Here is a 17,249-nt window from a genome sequence, read left to right on the forward strand (position 1 = left end):
AAGAGAGGACAGATTCCTGTTCTGAAGTTGGGCAGAAGGGCAGAGTCCGACAGAGCCTCGTCCCTCGTCTTGGGTGCTTTGAGAAAGGGAAAATCTCTCGCCGCGTCCAGAACGGAACTCTGGGCTTGGGGTGCGGGGCGGGGACTCCAACTCGCGCGCTACGCTACTCGTGTCTCCTGCTCGGATAGTGACTGTAGAGGTAAGGGTGGGAGGGTGGAGGGAGGCGGATTAATCCCTTAATTACGCCGTGATCGGCATGGCACCTGCTTTCCGCCTGCCCAGCTCCCAGGGGACTCCGGCACTAGGGGGTGGAGAGAAGGACGAGGGAAGGAGGAGGGCACGAAGAGGCACCGACCGTACCCAGGCGCACCGGCAGGAGAGCGGCACCGTGGCTGCCGCAGCGCGCAGAGGCTGTGGAGGGGCTTACGGCTCCCAGCCCACGGGTCTCAGACCCAGGGGCTGGGCCACCAGCCCCCAGTCCCGATCCCAGCTGGGTAGAGCCATGCTGCGCTACCTGCTGAAAACGCTGCTGCAGATGAACTTGTTCGCGGACTCTCTGGCCGGGGACATCTCCAACTCCAGCGAGCTGCTCTTGGGCTTCAACTCCTCGCTGGCGGCGCTTAACCACACCCTGCTGCCTCCCGGCGATCCCTCTCTCAACGGTGAGACCCTGCCTCTTGGGGATATGGGATCCTGGGATGGGGATGAGGTGAGAGGGCGGCGTGGAAGGGAAGGAGAAGCGCTCCTATCCCGAGGTCCAGGATTGAGCGGCGCCTCCCAGCGCCTCCCTGGGTCGTGGGGTCTAAGGGATAATTTGGAACTTCGAGCACCTGAGTGGGGGTACCCGCGGGAGGTCGAGGGCTTGGGAGAAGATGGCTACTGAGTCTTTTTACACCTCCTTCCCTTCCCCTACAACGCCCACCCCAGGTGAGAAGAACCGTTGCTGGTAACGGGCAGGGAAGTCCGAGCTAAGAAAGGCCCGGGCCCAGCGCAGGGAGGGCAGAGGAGGGGGCACAGTCTCCCGCCGGCCTCGGCCAAGCCAGGTCACTCGGTGACCCACCCAGGCAGCTGGTCTTCAGAACCCCGAAGTTTCCCAAGAACTCACTTAGGACCAGAGGAAGCCAAAATGCTGGATGTGTTTGCTACGGAGGGGTTAGGGGCGGCGATCATTTTAAGGAAACTTAGAAGTTTGTCTTTCAGCTGCGGGACTCTCAGCCGGCCCACCCCGGCAGAGCTGTGGCGGGCGGGCGGAGCTGGCGGCGAGGTCGTTACCGCTAATTACGGTGATTAATAAATGACTGGGACAGCGCGCTCTCCCCTAGCGCCGCGGGGAAGCTGCGGGAGCCGGCCGCCGCCAGCCTGCGGGGAGGCCGGAGCCCGCCCCCTGCCTGCCGCATCGGGAACCCCCGCTTTACCGGGCGCTTTCGCGTGTGGTTCCCTCCAGGTGCACGCGGTCCCCGTCCCTCTGCCTCGACCCACTCGAGTCTAGTGACGAGCACTGTGCTGGAGACTCGAAGGTGGAGAGAAAGGAGACCCTGGCAATATGTGTGTGTTTATGTGTGGGGCACATCAGGTGCTGAGGGAGGAGCCCCAGAGCCTCATTAGCATGGCCATTAGCTATTCATTAGGCTGCAGTCGAAGCATCTCCTGAGACCCGGAAGGGTAGAGGGGGAAATTCCAGGGAAAGGGCGCCTGCAGCTGTGTCTACAGGAATTAGGGGGAAAAGGCCGACCAGAAGGGTGTGGTCCGTATAGAAGGATTGGGGAGAAAGACGATGGGGGAGGAGCCCGATTCTCCAACCTCTTGACCCTCCTAGATTCCCAGGAGGTTAAGCACAGATCCCTTCTCGCTGGCACCCCGCAGAGTCCCGCTTCTGCTCACCTAGCGCGTTTACAGAGTGTTTTCACCATACTTTGTCTCATCTAAGCTCGAAACTTAGTGAGGTATGCAAGGAAGGTGTTGACAGACACATTTTGCCGCTGAGAAAATGCTTTATAGAGTGAATAGTGCCCTAATCGTCACAAAAGCAGCATGAAGCAAAACCTAGCGATAACAGATCAGTCCATTTCCATTACACCTGAGAGCTATACCAAGGGGAAAAAAGAATATTGGGGCCTGGTAGAATTTGATTCAGGTAGAGACTGTAGGAGCCAAGATAAGGTGCATATGCTGGGAACACAAGCCCTTAAATAATGGCAGAGTAGTGACGTTTATCCCCCAAGGGCTTTACATACATTATGGTCTTAGAGCAACCCTATCACTGCTCCCACATCACAAATAAAGAAACTGAGACTGAGAGAAGTTAAATAATTTGCCCAAGTTCTTACAGCTAGGAAGCGTCAAAGTCTGAGATTCCAGCCCCGGTTGGTTCAACAGCAACACTTGCTCTCAATCACTCCATTGTTGCTCACCATGGGGTGTTCCAAAATTGGGAATGGGAGGAGATGGAGGAGAAGAGAAGGGTGAAAAGCAGAGATTTCCATTTGGAAGGGAGGAGATGGAGAAAATTACTCTCCCAAGTGGGACAGAAATCGATCTTCTTGACTCCAGGCAATTAAAATAAACTCAGAACAGCGCCAGCACGGGTCAGCCTGTCCAGCTTTGTCTACAACAGAACTTCTAAGAGGAGGGGCAGGAAATGAAACCCAATCTCACAGGCGGGCTGGAAGCGGGAGGTTCCTGCAGATTTTGGAACAGGGTAGGAGGGGCGGGGGCAGGGGGAGGGGGCAGGGGGCAGAACAGATGCTTGAAGTGGTCCCTGGTTATTTTACAGCGGGTTATTCAAGGCTGCAGTGGCACCTACTGGCCGCCACGGGTTACAAATCCACTTTTGTTGGCTGGACTAGGGGCTGAGAGTGCCGGAGTATAACAGGCTCCGGGATCCTAACCGTGCTGCAGAAGGCGAAACAGGCCAAAGTCTGCAGGCCAAGTGACAGGTAGGACAGAATATGTGGATGAACTGATCGGAGTGAACAGAGGAAGTGGAGGAACATCAATCAGTAGAATAATCTATTGGAAACTATGCACCTCTCAGGAAAAGGAGCCTTACTAACATTTCTACTGCTATTTGCCTTCAATTCCTGTGACTTCACAGGACCCTTGAAATGAAGCGTGATTATCCGGGGTGTCAGTAAGAAGGACTCTGTGCTGATTCATAGAATCCAGGTTGACAAGCCCTTCTAGGCCCGGCCCTGTCACTCCCGTCTTGCGTTTCATAAGGGATCCCAAGCCAGTCCACATTCCCAATTTCACTGAGCCGGGACCTTGCAGAAGTCAAGAACAAATTGTTGGCTCCAGTGCACGGTTTATGGTCTTTCACTGAGCAAGGACGATCCATGAACCAGTGCAGGTGGAGATGGAAACCACTGGGCAGGAGGCGAGGGAGCGGTCTACTCGCCAAGCGTGGTTCAGCCACTCCCGCTTAAACTTGGCAGGAGAGGAGACGGAGGTCTCTAGGTGGTCCGGAAAGCCGGCCTAGAAGTTTGTGTCCCGATTCCTCTACTAACCGGCCTGTCTGTAGGCATCTTCCTTTGAGACGAGGAACGCGGAACGTCTGCCAATAAGGACATATGGGATCCCGCAGAGGGAGAGGGTAGGCAGGTGGGGACTGAGCTCCAGCAGAGAAGCATAGGAGATGGAACGACCAGAGGATTCTCTTTCCCTCTGGAGCCTCAATCTCTCCCCACAATTTCCCTGTCTGAACGCTCTGCGCCACCCCCTGTCCCCAGGGTCAAGGGTAGGACCGGAGGACGCTATGCCCCGCATCGTGGAGCAGCCGCCAGATCTGCTGGTCTCCCGAGGCGAGCCCGCCACGTTGCCCTGCCGCGCTGAAGGCCGACCCCGACCCAACATTGAGTGGTACAAGAACGGGGCGCGTGTGGCCACTGTGCGAGAGGATCCGCGTGCGCACCGCCTGCTGCTGCCCAGCGGCGCCCTCTTCTTCCCGCGCATCGTGCACGGGCGCCGCGCGCGGCCGGACGAAGGTGTCTACACTTGTGTGGCTCGCAACTACCTGGGGGCAGCAGCGAGCAGAAACGCCTCGCTGGAAGTGGCAGGTGAGAGTCAGTTGACCGTCAGCTGGTTGCTTCCAGAGCCTGGGGTAGGCGGGAGGGCACTGGGCAATCAGACCCAGAGCCAGCCCCAAAGGACTTCAGCCCACTCAGCATCCTTCTTTGGGACCGCGACCTTTGATCTCTAATGGCCACACCACGGCCAGAGAAGGAAGTGGATCTGACTCCAGGCTGATATTTTCTCACCTGGGAACGAATTCCAGTCTGCAGCGATCAACCCCTTCCCAAGACAACACTTTCCCTGTGTCCTCAGCCAGTAATGTCACTCCACACCCTGCTTATTTTCCCCCACCCCCCGCCCCGCCCAGTCCTCCGTGATGATTTCCGGCAGTCTCCTGGAAACGTGGTGGTGGCAGTGGGGGAGCCAGCAGTACTGGAATGCGTGCCCCCCCGCGGCCACCCGGAGCCTTCCGTGTCCTGGAGGAAGGACGGTGCAAGACTCAAGGAAGAGGAAGGAAGGATCACGGTGAGGGCGGGATTATGATTGGAGACCCCAACAAGGGAGGGGACATAGGGTAGGGAGGTGACAAGGCTGGAGATTGAGATCAGGGCATTAGCTAACCAGAGACTAAGAGTCAGCTATACAGTGAGGGATAAGGAAGATGGAATTGGTACAAAAAAGGGGGGGGGGGCATGATGCCCCAGGAACTTCCCATTTGATATGTGGGTCAACTTCCTTGGTCTCCTTTATCAGCTTGCTGTGAGGATCAAATACACTTTATACATATGTATATACACATATATTCACCATATATATATATGCTGTGATAGCTGAAATGGACCAAAGTTACCATTATTGCTCTGCAGATCCGTGGAGGGAAGCTGATGATGTCACATACACTCAAGAGCGATGCAGGCATGTATGTGTGCGTAGCCTCCAACATGGCGGGAGAAAGGGAGAGTGCGGCAGCTGAAGTCATGGTACTGGGTAGGCACAGGGAATTTTGACATTATGGGAACAGGTAGCCTGCAGAGTAAGTAGCTGTGCAGACACCCTGACTGTTCACTCACTACCACTCCATAGAGCGTCCCTCATTCCTGCGCAGACCAGTGAATCAGGTGGTCCTGGCTGATGCCCCTGTGACTTTCCTATGTGAGGTGAAGGGGGATCCCCCACCTCGTCTACGCTGGCGCAAGGAGGATGGGGAACTGCCCACAGGCAGGTGAGAGGCCCCCTTCTGCCTGTAGGAAGACCCAACCTGATCAAGAGACTATTCTGCCCTAGAAAACCGGAAGACAGGCACATTCTCACTTGAGAACACAGAGAAGTCTGTTCCCTAGAGCCTGTGGCCCCAGTCCTATCCAGTCCCCACCTCCATTGATGGGTCCATGGGTAACCAGCTTCTGTCCCTGCTGGGTCCTGCCTGTCTTTATGTACCTTGACCCTGGTGTCTGTCCTGGGGGAGAGAGAAAGGGTCTGTAGCTGTGGCCAACCCAGCCTGGGGTGGGGAGTGGAGCAGGTATGAGATCCGGAGTGACCACAGCCTTTGGATTGGGCATGTGAGTGCCGAAGATGAGGGAACGTACACCTGTGTGGCGGAGAACAGTGTGGGCCGTGCTGAAGCATCTGGCTCCCTCAGTGTTCACGGTGAGGGCTGTACTTGGGACTGCCTGCAGCAGGAATGGTAGGAGGGGAGAAGGAGGATGGTTGGCAGGAGACTGAGGGAGAAAGGGCAGAGAAGGGCATGTGGATGGGACACCTGAGACTTCTGCAAGGAGTGGGAGGAGGAGAACACTAAACAGGCCGGGAGGAAGAGATGGATATCTGCTCCTGTACACTTGAGCTAAGCTGGAGCTTCTCTCTCCTGTTCCTGCAGTCTCCTTTCTTAGTGCCTCTGACTACCTGTTCCTTTTTCTCACCTGCCCTTCCCAGTCCCACCCCAGTTGGTGACCCAGCCCAAGGACCAGATGGCAGCTCCTGGAGAGAGCGTGGCTTTCCAGTGCGAGACCAAAGGAAACCCCCCACCTGCCATCTTCTGGCAGAAGGAGGGGAGTCAGGTGGGTGGCCATCTCCAAGGAGCTTCCCAACAGCCTTCCTCTGCGGCTCAGCCTCCCTCCCTCTACATTCTGCAAACTTCTCTCTGGGGCTTCTGTTTTATCTTTGGGAGCCCCCAGAAACCCTTGCAGGTTATTTGAGAGGATTAAGTAAGATAATGAATATAAAAGGCCTGGAACACATTGGGACACTTTTTAATAAATGATAATAATACATTTAGATGGTGGAGAACAGTCCTGGATGGTAGTTTCTTAGAGAATCTTTCTGTTTTGGGCAAGGCTTTCCTGAGGATGTAACAAATTCAGTTTATCTCTCCTCCTTTAGACCCCTTGGGCTTTGGCTTTGGACATAACACACTGCTCTGGAAACAGTATTGAACCAAAGCTGCTCAGGGTAGAAAAGTACTCGCTCTTCTATTTATAAGAGCCACAAGGGACTTTCACAAAGGAGAGCTCAGTCATCCCTTTTGAACCTTGCAAACAAATCTCAAAATCCAGAAGCAGAATGAACATTAACTGAAGTTACCACATAAATAACTCTCTCTAAAGGAAGGGTAGGAATTTTGCTACTGGAAACAGGGTCAGTAAGATAAAATAAGTATGATGAGCTCCACTCTGTTGGAAAACAAGGCAACCTGCTACCTCATTCCAAATCGACAGCCACAATTTTCTAACATCTTTTCTAGCACCAGGGACTGCTGAATTCTAATTAGATTCTCACATGAATAAAAAGGGTGATGGTTAGTAGGGGTGAAGCAGGTATTACCCAGGGTCTCAGCATGGTGCCCTTTGTCCTGAGACCCAAACCTGCTTCCCTGTCTAATCTAATGGATTATCTTCCATGGATCTATGGAATGGAAACTGTTCAAGCAGGAAGAAGAGGAATGTGTTTACCACAACGTGTTAGAAGACTTTCATATGATTACTTCATGTGATCTTTATAACTATCCTCTAGGAGTCAAATTTGGGAAATTGGGGCTCAGGCAGGTTAAACAGCTTGTTCAGGGTTTCCCCACTAGTAAGTCACGGAGCTGGGAAGTAGACTCTGAAATTGTCTAATAAAATTCCCTGATGTTTTTGTGAATACATTTAACTACTTTGCCCAAGTTCACATCACTGCTGGAGACAGACAATGAACTAGAATCATAGGAATTCTCTGAATTTTGAGATTGACAGGAATGGGGACCTCTCCCTGCCCAGCTGCCTGCTCATTCCCTACCCTGGTTCCTTGCTCTGTCCCCAGGTCCTGCTTTTCCCCAGTCAGTCACTTCAGCCGAAGGGGCGCTTCTCAGTGTCTCCAAGAGGCCAACTTAACATCACCGCGGTGCAGCGTGGGGATGCTGGGTACTACGTGTGCCAGGCTGTCAGTGTGGCTGGCAGCATCCTGGCCAAGGCCCTGCTGGAGATAAAAGGAGGTACGTGCCCATGGAGATAGGACTGGATCCATGGCTTGGGAGGAAATAATGGCCTAAAGTGATGTGTTTCTCTTGGAGTCTATATACTATGTCTGCAAGAGGAGAGGTGTGTTCCTGAGGCATGACCTTGAAGTTTGGAAACCAGCAGCAGAAGCCACTAATAATGGCTGGTCCTGGGCAGAGACTTCAGATGATTATCAAAGCCCCCTCTGATCACCGGAAGTTTCAGGGGCTGGGGTAGGGAGGGTGAAGGAGCAGAGAATGAGGACAAGGGGCTGGCCGCGGGGCCCTAAGCTCCTCCCCTGAGGTGCACACGTTCTTCCTCTCTCAGCCTCTTTGGATGGGCTGCCTCCTGTCATCCTCCAGGGACCAGCCAATCAGACGCTGGTGCTTGGCTCCTCCGTGTGGCTGCCATGCAGAGTGACTGGGAACCCTCAACCCAGTGTCCGATGGAAGAAGGATGGGCAGTGGCTGCAGGGGGATGACCTCCAGTTCAAGACAATGGCCAACGGTACCCTGTACATAGCCAATGTGCAGGTGAGTGTCACCCCTGGGGCCCTAGTAGCTGAGAATGGCTATCTGCTCCACGTTCCTTACACACATAAGTACTCACTGGGCCTGTAGCCCCATCTTTACACCTCTGTTCCCTCAGAGCACCTAGTGTCCAACATCTTCCCATCCTTCTGCTACCCGCCTCCACCCCCCTCACTGGATCTTGCTCCACTCTCAGTTTGCCAGTGCTCTGCCCTCTCTTACAGGAGATGGACATGGGATTCTACAGCTGCGTGGCCAAGAGTTCCATAGGGGAAGCCACGTGGAGTGGCTGGCTTAAGATGCGGGGTGAGTTTTTTCTTTCTTCCCTTATTTTGATAATACCTTCCTCCAAACCTGCTTCAACAGGTAGTCAATACCTCCTCAAACTCTGGGATTAACTTTATGTCACAAATGCCATGGTTACGGTGGTGAGGATGAGAAGGACAGTAGTGGTACCCATGGGAGGCAGATGTGAGTAGGGGTTCATATACTATAGCCCACTCTGACCATCACCACAGCTCAGAGCTCCATAGCTCCCCTGGGAAGGAGACAGGTTACACTAGGATTATCCTTTCCCTATCTTTCTACTTAAAGATTATCTCCCACTGCAGAAGACTGGGGAGTATCACCAGACCCCCCTACAGAACCCAGTTCCCCTCCGGGGGCTCCCTCTCAGCCAGTGGTCACTGAGATCACCAAGAACAGCATTACCCTGACCTGGAAGCCCAACCCACAGACTGGGGCTGCAGTCACGTCTTATGTGATAGAGGCCTTCAGGTATGGAGAAAGTTTTGAATGCAAATCTGGAGAGTTAAAAGGAGGGGATCCTATGCCCTTAGGGTCTTTGCTATTGTGAGGCGGGATTCTCCAGTACCCTCTTGCAAGGGGAAGACATAATGGTGGTTCATAGAGAGTGGATGAGATGGAGTAGGCAGGTTGGGAGTTCCTGGCTTAGACAACCCTGTCATCTCCTTCTTGTTGTAGCCCAGCAGCTGGCAACACGTGGCGTACTGTGGCAGATGGCGTGCAGCTGGAGACACACACAGTCAGCGATCTGCAGCCCAATACCATCTACCTGTTTCTGGTTCGAGCAGTGGGAGCCTGGGGCCTCAGTGAGCCCAGCCCCGTCTCTGAGCCTGTCCGTACACAGGGTAAGGTCAGAGTCCCTGGGCTCATGAGCATGAAATGTAACATCATAAAGCAACCCTCTCCCCCAAAACCATGACACCATGGCAGTTCATACAGTTCTTTCCTGCTATGCCAGGTCTATACTGGTGGCCCCGCCTGGAATAGGAGATCATGTTTGCCTCTCACAGAAGAGACAAGGGAGGAGGAAGGCAGGGAGAGGGGAGGAGGGAAGAAGGAAAGGGAGAGAGGTAGTCATTCATTTTGGCAGCTTCTGACTTCTGAGCCTTTTACCCATAGATAATAATATAGATTATTAAGACTAGAAGGGACCATGGAGGGGCCATCTTCATCTTAGAGATGAGGAACTGAGGGCTTTAAAGGATGCATGTGTAATTATGCTAGCTGGACACCGAGGCCCACGTCTGGAAGCTATTTTCCGGACCAGTCCCCTCCTGACCATGGGGTGTGCTCTGGAGTACTAAGTGGAGCAGGGCAGAGGTAGGACACGAGCACACTCTCAGCCCTATCTCCCTGTCCCTGGTGGCCTCTGCTGAGTGGGTTCTTTGGTCAACAGATAGCAGCCCCTCTAGGCCAGTGGAGGACCCATGGAGAGGCCAGCAGGGACTGGCGGAAGTGGCTGTGCGCCTGCAGGAGCCCATAGTCCTGGGACCCCGGACCCTGCAGGTGTCCTGGACTGTAAGTGTGGTATGGGGAGGAGATTCAGGGTGGGGATGATTATGAGGCACATGAGGGCCTCCAAGAGTGAGTATGGGAAAGTGGGAGGTGAGTGGCTGGGGAAGGCGGCATGAGTGGGAGGAGGGGCTGGGCCTGGACGGCCTGGAGGGCCTGTATGGCCCCAGCCTCCCCCTCTGGTGTGCCTTGTCCTGTCTCCCACAGGTGGATGGCCCAGTCCAGCTGGTGCAAGGTTTCCAGGTGTCTTGGAGGGTAGCAGGCCCTGAGGGAGGAAGCTGGACAATGTTGGACCTACAGTCCCCAAGCCAGCAAAGTACTGTGCTAAGAGGACTCCCTCCAGGGACCCAAATCCAGATCAAGGTGCAAGCCCAAGGCCAGGAGGGGCTGGGGGCTGAAAGCCTCTCTGTGACCAGGAGCATTCCTGAGGAGGGTAAGGAGGGCCACCGAACAGATGGATGGACAAGAGGGAAGAAGGGGTGGGGGTGGAGGTGGAGGGGGGATGAAAATTTGCAGGAGGAGAGCAGGGTGAGTGGGTGGGAAGGAGGAATGGCTCTCAGTTCCCTAAGATGTTAGAACAGGGAGGGGGAATGTTGGGGCAGGAGGGGCAGCTTGCAATGACTATTTGTGTCCTTCTCACCATGCTCCACTCTGGCCCAGCCCCCAGTGGCCCCCCACAGGGAGTGGCGGTGGCCTTGGGGGGTGATGGCAACAGCAGTATCACTGTGTCCTGGGAACCTCCACTCCCCTCCCAGCAAAATGGGGTCATCACGGAATACCAGGTAGAGGGATTGAGAGGGACTGGATGGGAGGGCCGGGACGGGAGGGAGAGGGAGGATCTAGTGGCTAGAATTAGGGTGGAGGAAATCTATTATAGGTTTGGCTTTAGGGTTGGGGATGAGTTTATGGGAGAAGAGAGAGGTTTCCAAGTGTTGTTTCCAGGTTGAATTACATCTGTATAAGGCTTCTCTACCATTTGGAGCCTTAAGTTTCCCGGTGAGGCTAAGAATCCCATTTCTGACTCTAAATCCGGGACTCGGCCTCCCTAGATCTGGTGCCTGGGCAATGAGAGCCGCTTTCACCTCAATCGATCTGCAGCAGGCTGGGCACGCTCCGCAATGCTCCGAGGACTGGTGCCCGGTCTCCTCTATCGAACCCTGGTCGCGGCGGCCACCAGCGCAGGCGTGGGCGTGCCCAGTGCCCCAGTGCTGGTGCAGCTGCGTGAGTCCACCCGAGGGCAGTGCTGGGGATCTTGGCGGGGGCGGGGCAAGCCACCCGCTGGGGTAGCTGTGCCTGCCGGGTCGGGAATGACACTTTCCCAGTTCCAGGGTTTCGGGCCCCTCCTCCCCTCACTTCTCTGACCCCCACAGCGTCCCCGCCGGACCTGGAGCCCGGGCTGGAGGTGGGCGCGGGGCTGGCGGTGCGGCTGGCGAGGGTGCTGCGGGAGCCCGCCTTCCTCGCGGGCAGCGGCGCAGCCTGCGGGGCGCTGCTTCTCGGGCTCTGCGCCGCCCTCTACTGGCGCCGGAAACAGCGCAAAGAGCTCAGCCACTACACGGGTGAGCGCCCGGCCTCGGAGCGGACGGATCCGGGAGGGAGCCAGGCGGGCCATGGGGAGGGGCAGGGGCTTAGCCGCTGGCGAGTGAGGACCGGGTCGGGAGGAAGGGGTCACACCTGGAGTTCAGCCTCTTGGGTAGGGGCGGGATACGTGGGGCGGCTCGAGGAGCTGCCAGGACTAGGGAGGGCTGCGGGACAAGACGGGGCGGGATCTGGATGACGTTTGCCCCTAAGACGCCGCGAGGAGGCCAGGCTTTGCAACCATCTCCATAAAGAAGGGGCAAGTTCGAGGACGGAAAGCCCACTCAAAGGGCGGGGGGCGGGGCCTGGCAAGAGGGGGTGTGGCCAGGATCCCAGGCAGTAAATTGTGTGGCGGGGTCTGGATGGAAAGGCGGGGCCCGCTGAAAGAAGGCGACCCGAGTTCTGCTACTTCCTAGTAAGGGACGTCTCTGGAGAGATTCTGAGGTGTTTGAGGTCAGTGGTTTTCAATCTTGGTTGGCTACACATAGGAATCACTTGAGGGGCTTGAGAAAAATACCGACACCTGAGTCCCACCCCCGAGAAATTCTGATGAAATGGGTCCAGGGTGCAGCCTGAGTGGTGGAACTGGGACCAGGGCCGAGGAGTGGACAAGTATAGGGGTATTTCTGACCCTTCTCCTCATTTCACCTCTTCTTTCTCCCACGGGTTCCTTTCTGGAAGCCTCTTTTGCCTACACACCGGCAGGTAAGCCATCTCTGCCCCAGTGGGGTTCAGACCCCCCCAGGACGGGCCCTTCTCTCACTCATTCGCCCCCTCATTTTCCCCAGTGTCCTTCCCGCACTCAGAGGGCCTCTCTGGAGCCAGTTCCAGGTAATTCTCTTAGCCCATTTCCTCAGGATGACCTCCACCGACAGGCCACTCTTCTTCCGCCCCGCTGCCGCCCCAGGTGGAGGGAGCATGGCCACCTCCCACCCCAACACCACCGCCACTGTCCTGAGACTCCCGAATATCGCCACCTCCCTTTCCTTTGCTGGCCTCTTCAGGCTCTCCGTCCCCAACGCTCACCTGCTCTCCCTCAGGCCACCCATGGGCCTTGGCCCCGCCCCCTACTCATGGCTGGCAGATTCGTGGCCCCACCCATCTCGAAGCCCCTCGGCCCAGGAACCCAGGGGAAGCTGCTGCCCTAGCAATCCTGACCCGGACGACAGATATTACAACGGTGAGGAGTTCTCATTCCCTCACCTGGCTTCAGCGCACTTCTCCCGACCTACTGGGGCAAACCGAAGGGCGCCCGGGAGCCCGGTCTCTCTGAGGTTGGTCAGTCCCTGGGGAGGATGTGAGCTGGGGAAGCCTCTCTGACCTACCTCCACCCTGGTTTAGGATGTAAGGCTTGTGTGGGGGAAGAAGTTGATCCCGTGGGATTTCCCTTTGTCTTCCATCTGTTGTCCTCTATGTTTCTGTCTCTGCTTCCGGGCCTCCCTCTTTCTTCTCTGCAGAAGCAGGAATCTCCCTGTATCTAGCTCAGACGGCCAGGGGCACGGCCGCCCCTGGCGAGGGTCCTGTCTATAGCACCATTGACCCAGCGGGGGAGGAGCTGCAGACCTTCCATGGGGGCTTCCCCCAACATCCCTCAGGAGATCTGGGCCCCTGGAGCCAGTACGCTCCTCCAGAGTGGAGCCAGGGGGACAGTGGTATGACTCCAACTCCTGAAACCCCGTTTAGCCCTGACCAGGGTATCCCCAAAGAGGATCCTCCTCCCTGACCCTCTGGCACCTAGCCCGGCACTTCCTTCTGACCTGTCTCATCTCTGGCTCTTTCCTGCCTGTTCTCCGGGTGTCCCCATCCTATTCTCCTCAGGAGCCAAGGGAGGCAAAGTGAAGCTTCTGGGGAAACCTGTGCAGATGCCCTCTCTGAACTGGCCAGAAGCCCTGCCCCCACCTCCTCCTTCTTGTGAACTGAGCTGCTTAGAAGGGCAGGAGGAGGAGCTGGAGGGCAGGTAGGGATGCTCCCTGCTTCCAGGCCCACACACCTGCGGCCAGACCATGGGCTGCTGGGGAGGAAGGGGAGGGGGCAGCAGGAAGGCCAACGGGAAGGTATGGAAGCAGCTGAGCCCTTTCCTTCTCTCCTGCCTCTTTGATCCCAGCTCAGAGCCAGAGGAGTGGTGCCTGCCAATGCCTGAGAGAAGTCACCTGACGGAACCCAGCTCCAGTGGAGGGTGCCTGGTCACTCCATCCCGAAGGGAAACCCCCTCTCCCACACCTTCCTATGGACAGCAGTCCACAGCCACTCTTACACCCTCACCTCCTGACCCTCCCCAGCCCCCAAATGACATGCCCCATCTCCATCAGATGCCCAGGTAGGGAGGTATATAGTACCTCACTCATTGCAAGCCCTCTATACGTATCTACTCAGTAGATGACTGGGTGGGTGGATGGATGGATGGGTGGATGGATCTGGGGTACAGAGGTCTCAGGGCTGTGTCAGGGTGGAAGTATAATTTGGGCAGGAATATGGAGGCTGACAAGATCTCTCATGCCCATTAGACTGGCTCTTGCTGGAGTGGTCAGCATTCTACCTGAGACATTTCAGATATGGCTCTCCTTATGCTTCTCTAGCTTGGGAGGACTTACGGGCGGACGGGTTGTGTCTTGTTTATCTGTTAGGTTGATTGTCTAGCACAGTGCTGGGCACATAGTAGGCATTCAGTTTTTGTGGAGGGAACAGAGGCTGAGGCCTCCTGTCATTGCAGGAGGGTGCCCCTTGGGCCGAGTTCCCCTCTCAGTGTATCCCAGCCCATGCTGGGCATCCGTGAAGGGAGGCCTGCTGGCTTGGGTGCTGGCCCTGCAGCCTCACCCCACCTCAGCCCCGGTCCTGCCCCTAGCACAGCCAGCAGTGCCCCAGGTAAGTCTCTACAACCTCCTTTTGCCCCCCGGCTCCCTCCAGTGCTTGCTTCCCCTTCACCCTTAGGGCTTTTTCCTGATTTTTGCCCTTACCCATTCCTCTTCCCGTCTCCTAACACTGCAGGCAGAACCTGGCAGGGGAATGGGGAGATGACTCCCCCACTTCAAGGACCCCGTGCTCGATTCCGGAAGAAACCCAAGGCTCTTCCCTACAGGAGGGAGAACAGTCCTGGGGGTGAGGGGGGATGCACCTGGGAGATGGTGACAGCAGTGGTGGGGGGATAGGCAAGAAACCAAGGGTGCACTCTGGGGGCTGGAGGAGGGAACAGGTGAACCCCAATCTTGGGCTGTTCATTGGCAGCCTCCTGGTGCCAGGGAATGCAGGTGAGAGAAAGATTAGTGACAGGAGTGGCAGGAGGCTCCGCTGAAAACAGCTCCCTCCCCAGACTTGCCCCCACCACCCTTGCCACCGCCAGAGGAAGAGGCGAGCTGGGCCCTAGAGCTGAGGGCAGCAGGCAGCATGTCCTCCCTGGAGCGGGAGCGCAGTGGGGAGAGGAAAGCGGTCCAGGCCGTGCCCCTGGCCGCCCAGCGGGGGCTCCACCCAGATGGTAAGCAGGGCCAGGGCAGGCAGGAGGGCTGCTGCCACAGGAGACTGTGGGCTTTGGGACTGGGGGCTGACAGTAGACCAGCTCAGCCCTCCCTTTAGTTAGGTTCATGCATTTGATCCACATCAAACTCCCCTGTCTCTCTAACTCTCTGAGCACAATCCCCTGAAGTCCCAAGTTGTGTTCATTCCCAGGATGGAAGCCCAGATGAGAGGACTGGGCTGTAGGTGCTCTGTCCCCGCTCCCCACAAGGCTCCCTCTGATTGGGAGCTCCCCCGCAGCGTTCTGAGCACCCGTGATGTCAAGGCCATGTGCCGGTCACTCTGCTGCTCCTCAGCCCCAGGCTGGCTGAGCCCTGTGCCTGCCCTTCATCTTCTTCCAGAGCTGAGCTTGTGGTCAGGGTGGCAGGGTGGGTGACAGGGAAGTTCTGCTTCCTGCCTGCACCTGGCTACCCTTCCCTCTTGTGCTGCAGAAGAGGCCTGGCTCCCATACAGCAGACCAAGCTTCCTGTCCCGGGGCCAGGGCACCAGCACATGTTCCACGGCCGGCAGCAACTCTTCCAGGGGCTCCAGCAGTTCTAGGGGCTCCCGGGGCCCTGGCCGGAGCCGGAGTCAGAGCCGGAGCCAGAGCCAAAGGCCAAGACAGAAACGCCGAGAGGTAGGGGCCATAGATTGCAGAAAAATGAGGGCAGAGGACTAGGGAAGGGTGGACCAAGGGGTAATGGAAAACAGGAAGGTGGGCAAGGGCTTGTGGAGGAGTGTCAAAAGGAGGGGATCGAGAGGGTGAGGGGGAGGGAGGAATCCTGTAGAAGTGACAAGGGGACTGAGCGTGGTGGCTCATGCCTGTAATCCCAGCACTTTGGGAGACCGAGATGGGCGGATCCCTTGAGCTCAGGAGTTTGAGACTAGCCTGGGCAATATGGTAAAATCCCATCTCTACAAAAAATACAAAATTAGCTGGGCGTGGTGGTGTGCTCCTGTAGTCCCAGCTACTCAGGGGGCTTGAGGTGGGAGGATAGCTTGAGCCTGGGAGGTCAAGGCTGCAGTGAGCCATGATCACACCACTGCTCTCCAGTCTGGGCGACAGAGTGAGACTCTGTCTCAAACAAACAAACAGACAAACAAAACAAAACAAAAGAAATGACAAGGGGCGAGGACAAGATGACACATAATAGAGGAGCCTGGGCTCACCGTAGGAGAACTGGGTTAGGAGAGAGAAAGCCTGAGCCCTTCCTGGACTTGTTTGCCCCGGGTCAGGGTTTTACAAAACAGCATCTCTCTGTCTCTCTCCCTAGGAACCAAGATGACCCTTGTTGGGGCATTGAGAATATCATGAGTGCCACGGGGAAGGGGAGTAGGATGTCTTTTCCCTCCCAGCAGTGATGAGTGGGGCTAGCTGAAGCCCATTGGTTTCCACGATTTCAATTGGCTGAGAAGGCAGAGAGCTAGCTCCTCCCTTTCTTTCTCTTTCCACCTGAGACTTGTTTATAAAAAACAAAACAATAAAAAGAGTCTGATCAGAGCCCAGGGCCCTGTCTGTCTGGTTCTGTGCAGCAGGTTGGGAAGAAGGGGACTGCAGGGTCCTGTATATCAACGCACACTAGTAGCTTCTGCTTCCCCTTCCACTCCGTCAAAAGCACTAAGTTAGGCCAGGCACAATGGCTCACATCGTAATCCCAGCGCTTTAGGAGGCTGAGGCAGGAGGATCACTTGAGCCCAGGAGTTTGAGACCAGCCTGGCCAACCTAGAAAGAACTTGTGTCTACACACACACACACACACACACACAAAATAAATAAATAAATAAATTAGCCAGGTATGGTTGTGTGCACCTGTCATCCTATCTACTTGAGAAGCTGAGGCAGTAGTATTGCCTGAACCCAGGTGTTGGAGGTTATAGTGAGCTATGATTGTGCCACTGGACTTCATCCTGGGTGACAGAGTGAGACCCTATCTCAAAAACAAACAAACAAAAAACTGAAAAAACACTAGGTGGGGACTGTACTGTCCTGCTTCTTAAAGGAGTAAGAAGCTCACTGTTCCCGAGTTACAACCCTAGAGACTTTCCAAATGCCCAGTAATAAGACACATGTTCCACCTTTGGAAGGTCAAGCCAGGCCCTTCTTTAGTGCCCTCCTCTGGGGTCTGTCTACTTTCCCACAAGAAAATACACCCGTCACAAAAAATTATTTTGAAAAACTCAAAGAAAGGAGGAGCTTATGGGAGAAACCCCAGGCAAGAAGGAAGAGCATGCTTTTTCAAACCATCTGACTCCGTCACAGAGGGTATGTGCAAATGGGCAGCTCTTGGTGGGCCCAGATGTGATTGGGTTGATGGGCACAGAACTGTTAAGACTTTTTTGTGGTGAATGCCGTGGT

The 17,249-nt window shown here is 55.8% G+C and overlaps 1 protein-coding gene across 9 annotated transcripts; it reads left to right on the forward strand.

The window, feature by feature from the left end:
• Nucleotides 1-351: 351 nt before the first annotated feature.
• ROBO3 (roundabout guidance receptor 3) lies at nucleotides 352-16,394 on the forward strand. Of its 9 annotated transcripts, XM_016922217.4 has the most exons (28): nucleotides 353-662; nucleotides 3,729-4,055; nucleotides 4,379-4,536; nucleotides 4,878-4,998; nucleotides 5,095-5,233; nucleotides 5,531-5,658; nucleotides 5,944-6,068; nucleotides 7,309-7,480; nucleotides 7,812-8,017; nucleotides 8,239-8,320; nucleotides 8,626-8,791; nucleotides 8,999-9,165; nucleotides 9,717-9,838; nucleotides 10,040-10,265; nucleotides 10,493-10,614; nucleotides 10,882-11,053; nucleotides 11,203-11,388; nucleotides 12,089-12,112; nucleotides 12,196-12,238; nucleotides 12,448-12,587; nucleotides 12,865-13,059; nucleotides 13,226-13,364; nucleotides 13,512-13,724; nucleotides 14,118-14,269; nucleotides 14,393-14,503; nucleotides 14,715-14,876; nucleotides 15,346-15,530; nucleotides 16,168-16,394. In XM_016922217.4, exons 1-28 carry the CDS (start codon nucleotides 503-505, stop codon nucleotides 16,177-16,179), a joined length of 4,155 nt encoding a protein of 1,384 aa, XP_016777706.4. In that variant the 5' UTR covers nucleotides 353-502; the 3' UTR covers nucleotides 16,180-16,394. The 9 variants fall into 9 exon arrangements, with proteins under 9 accessions (XP_063640668.1, XP_016777706.4, XP_054518794.1 ...); XM_063784598.1 differs by lacking the exon at nucleotides 12,865-13,059 and having other exon boundaries at nucleotides 352-662; XM_054662819.2 differs by lacking the exons at nucleotides 353-662; nucleotides 3,729-4,055; nucleotides 4,379-4,536; ... (12 more) ...; nucleotides 10,882-11,053; nucleotides 11,203-11,388 and adding an exon at nucleotides 11,459-11,860.
• The last annotated feature ends 855 nt before the right edge of the window (nucleotides 16,395-17,249 follow it).

The sequence above is a fragment of the Pan troglodytes genome, chromosome 9 (genome assembly GCF_028858775.2).
Source record: "Pan troglodytes isolate AG18354 chromosome 9, NHGRI_mPanTro3-v2.0_pri, whole genome shotgun sequence".
Lineage (NCBI taxonomy): Eukaryota > Metazoa > Chordata > Mammalia > Primates > Hominidae > Pan > Pan troglodytes.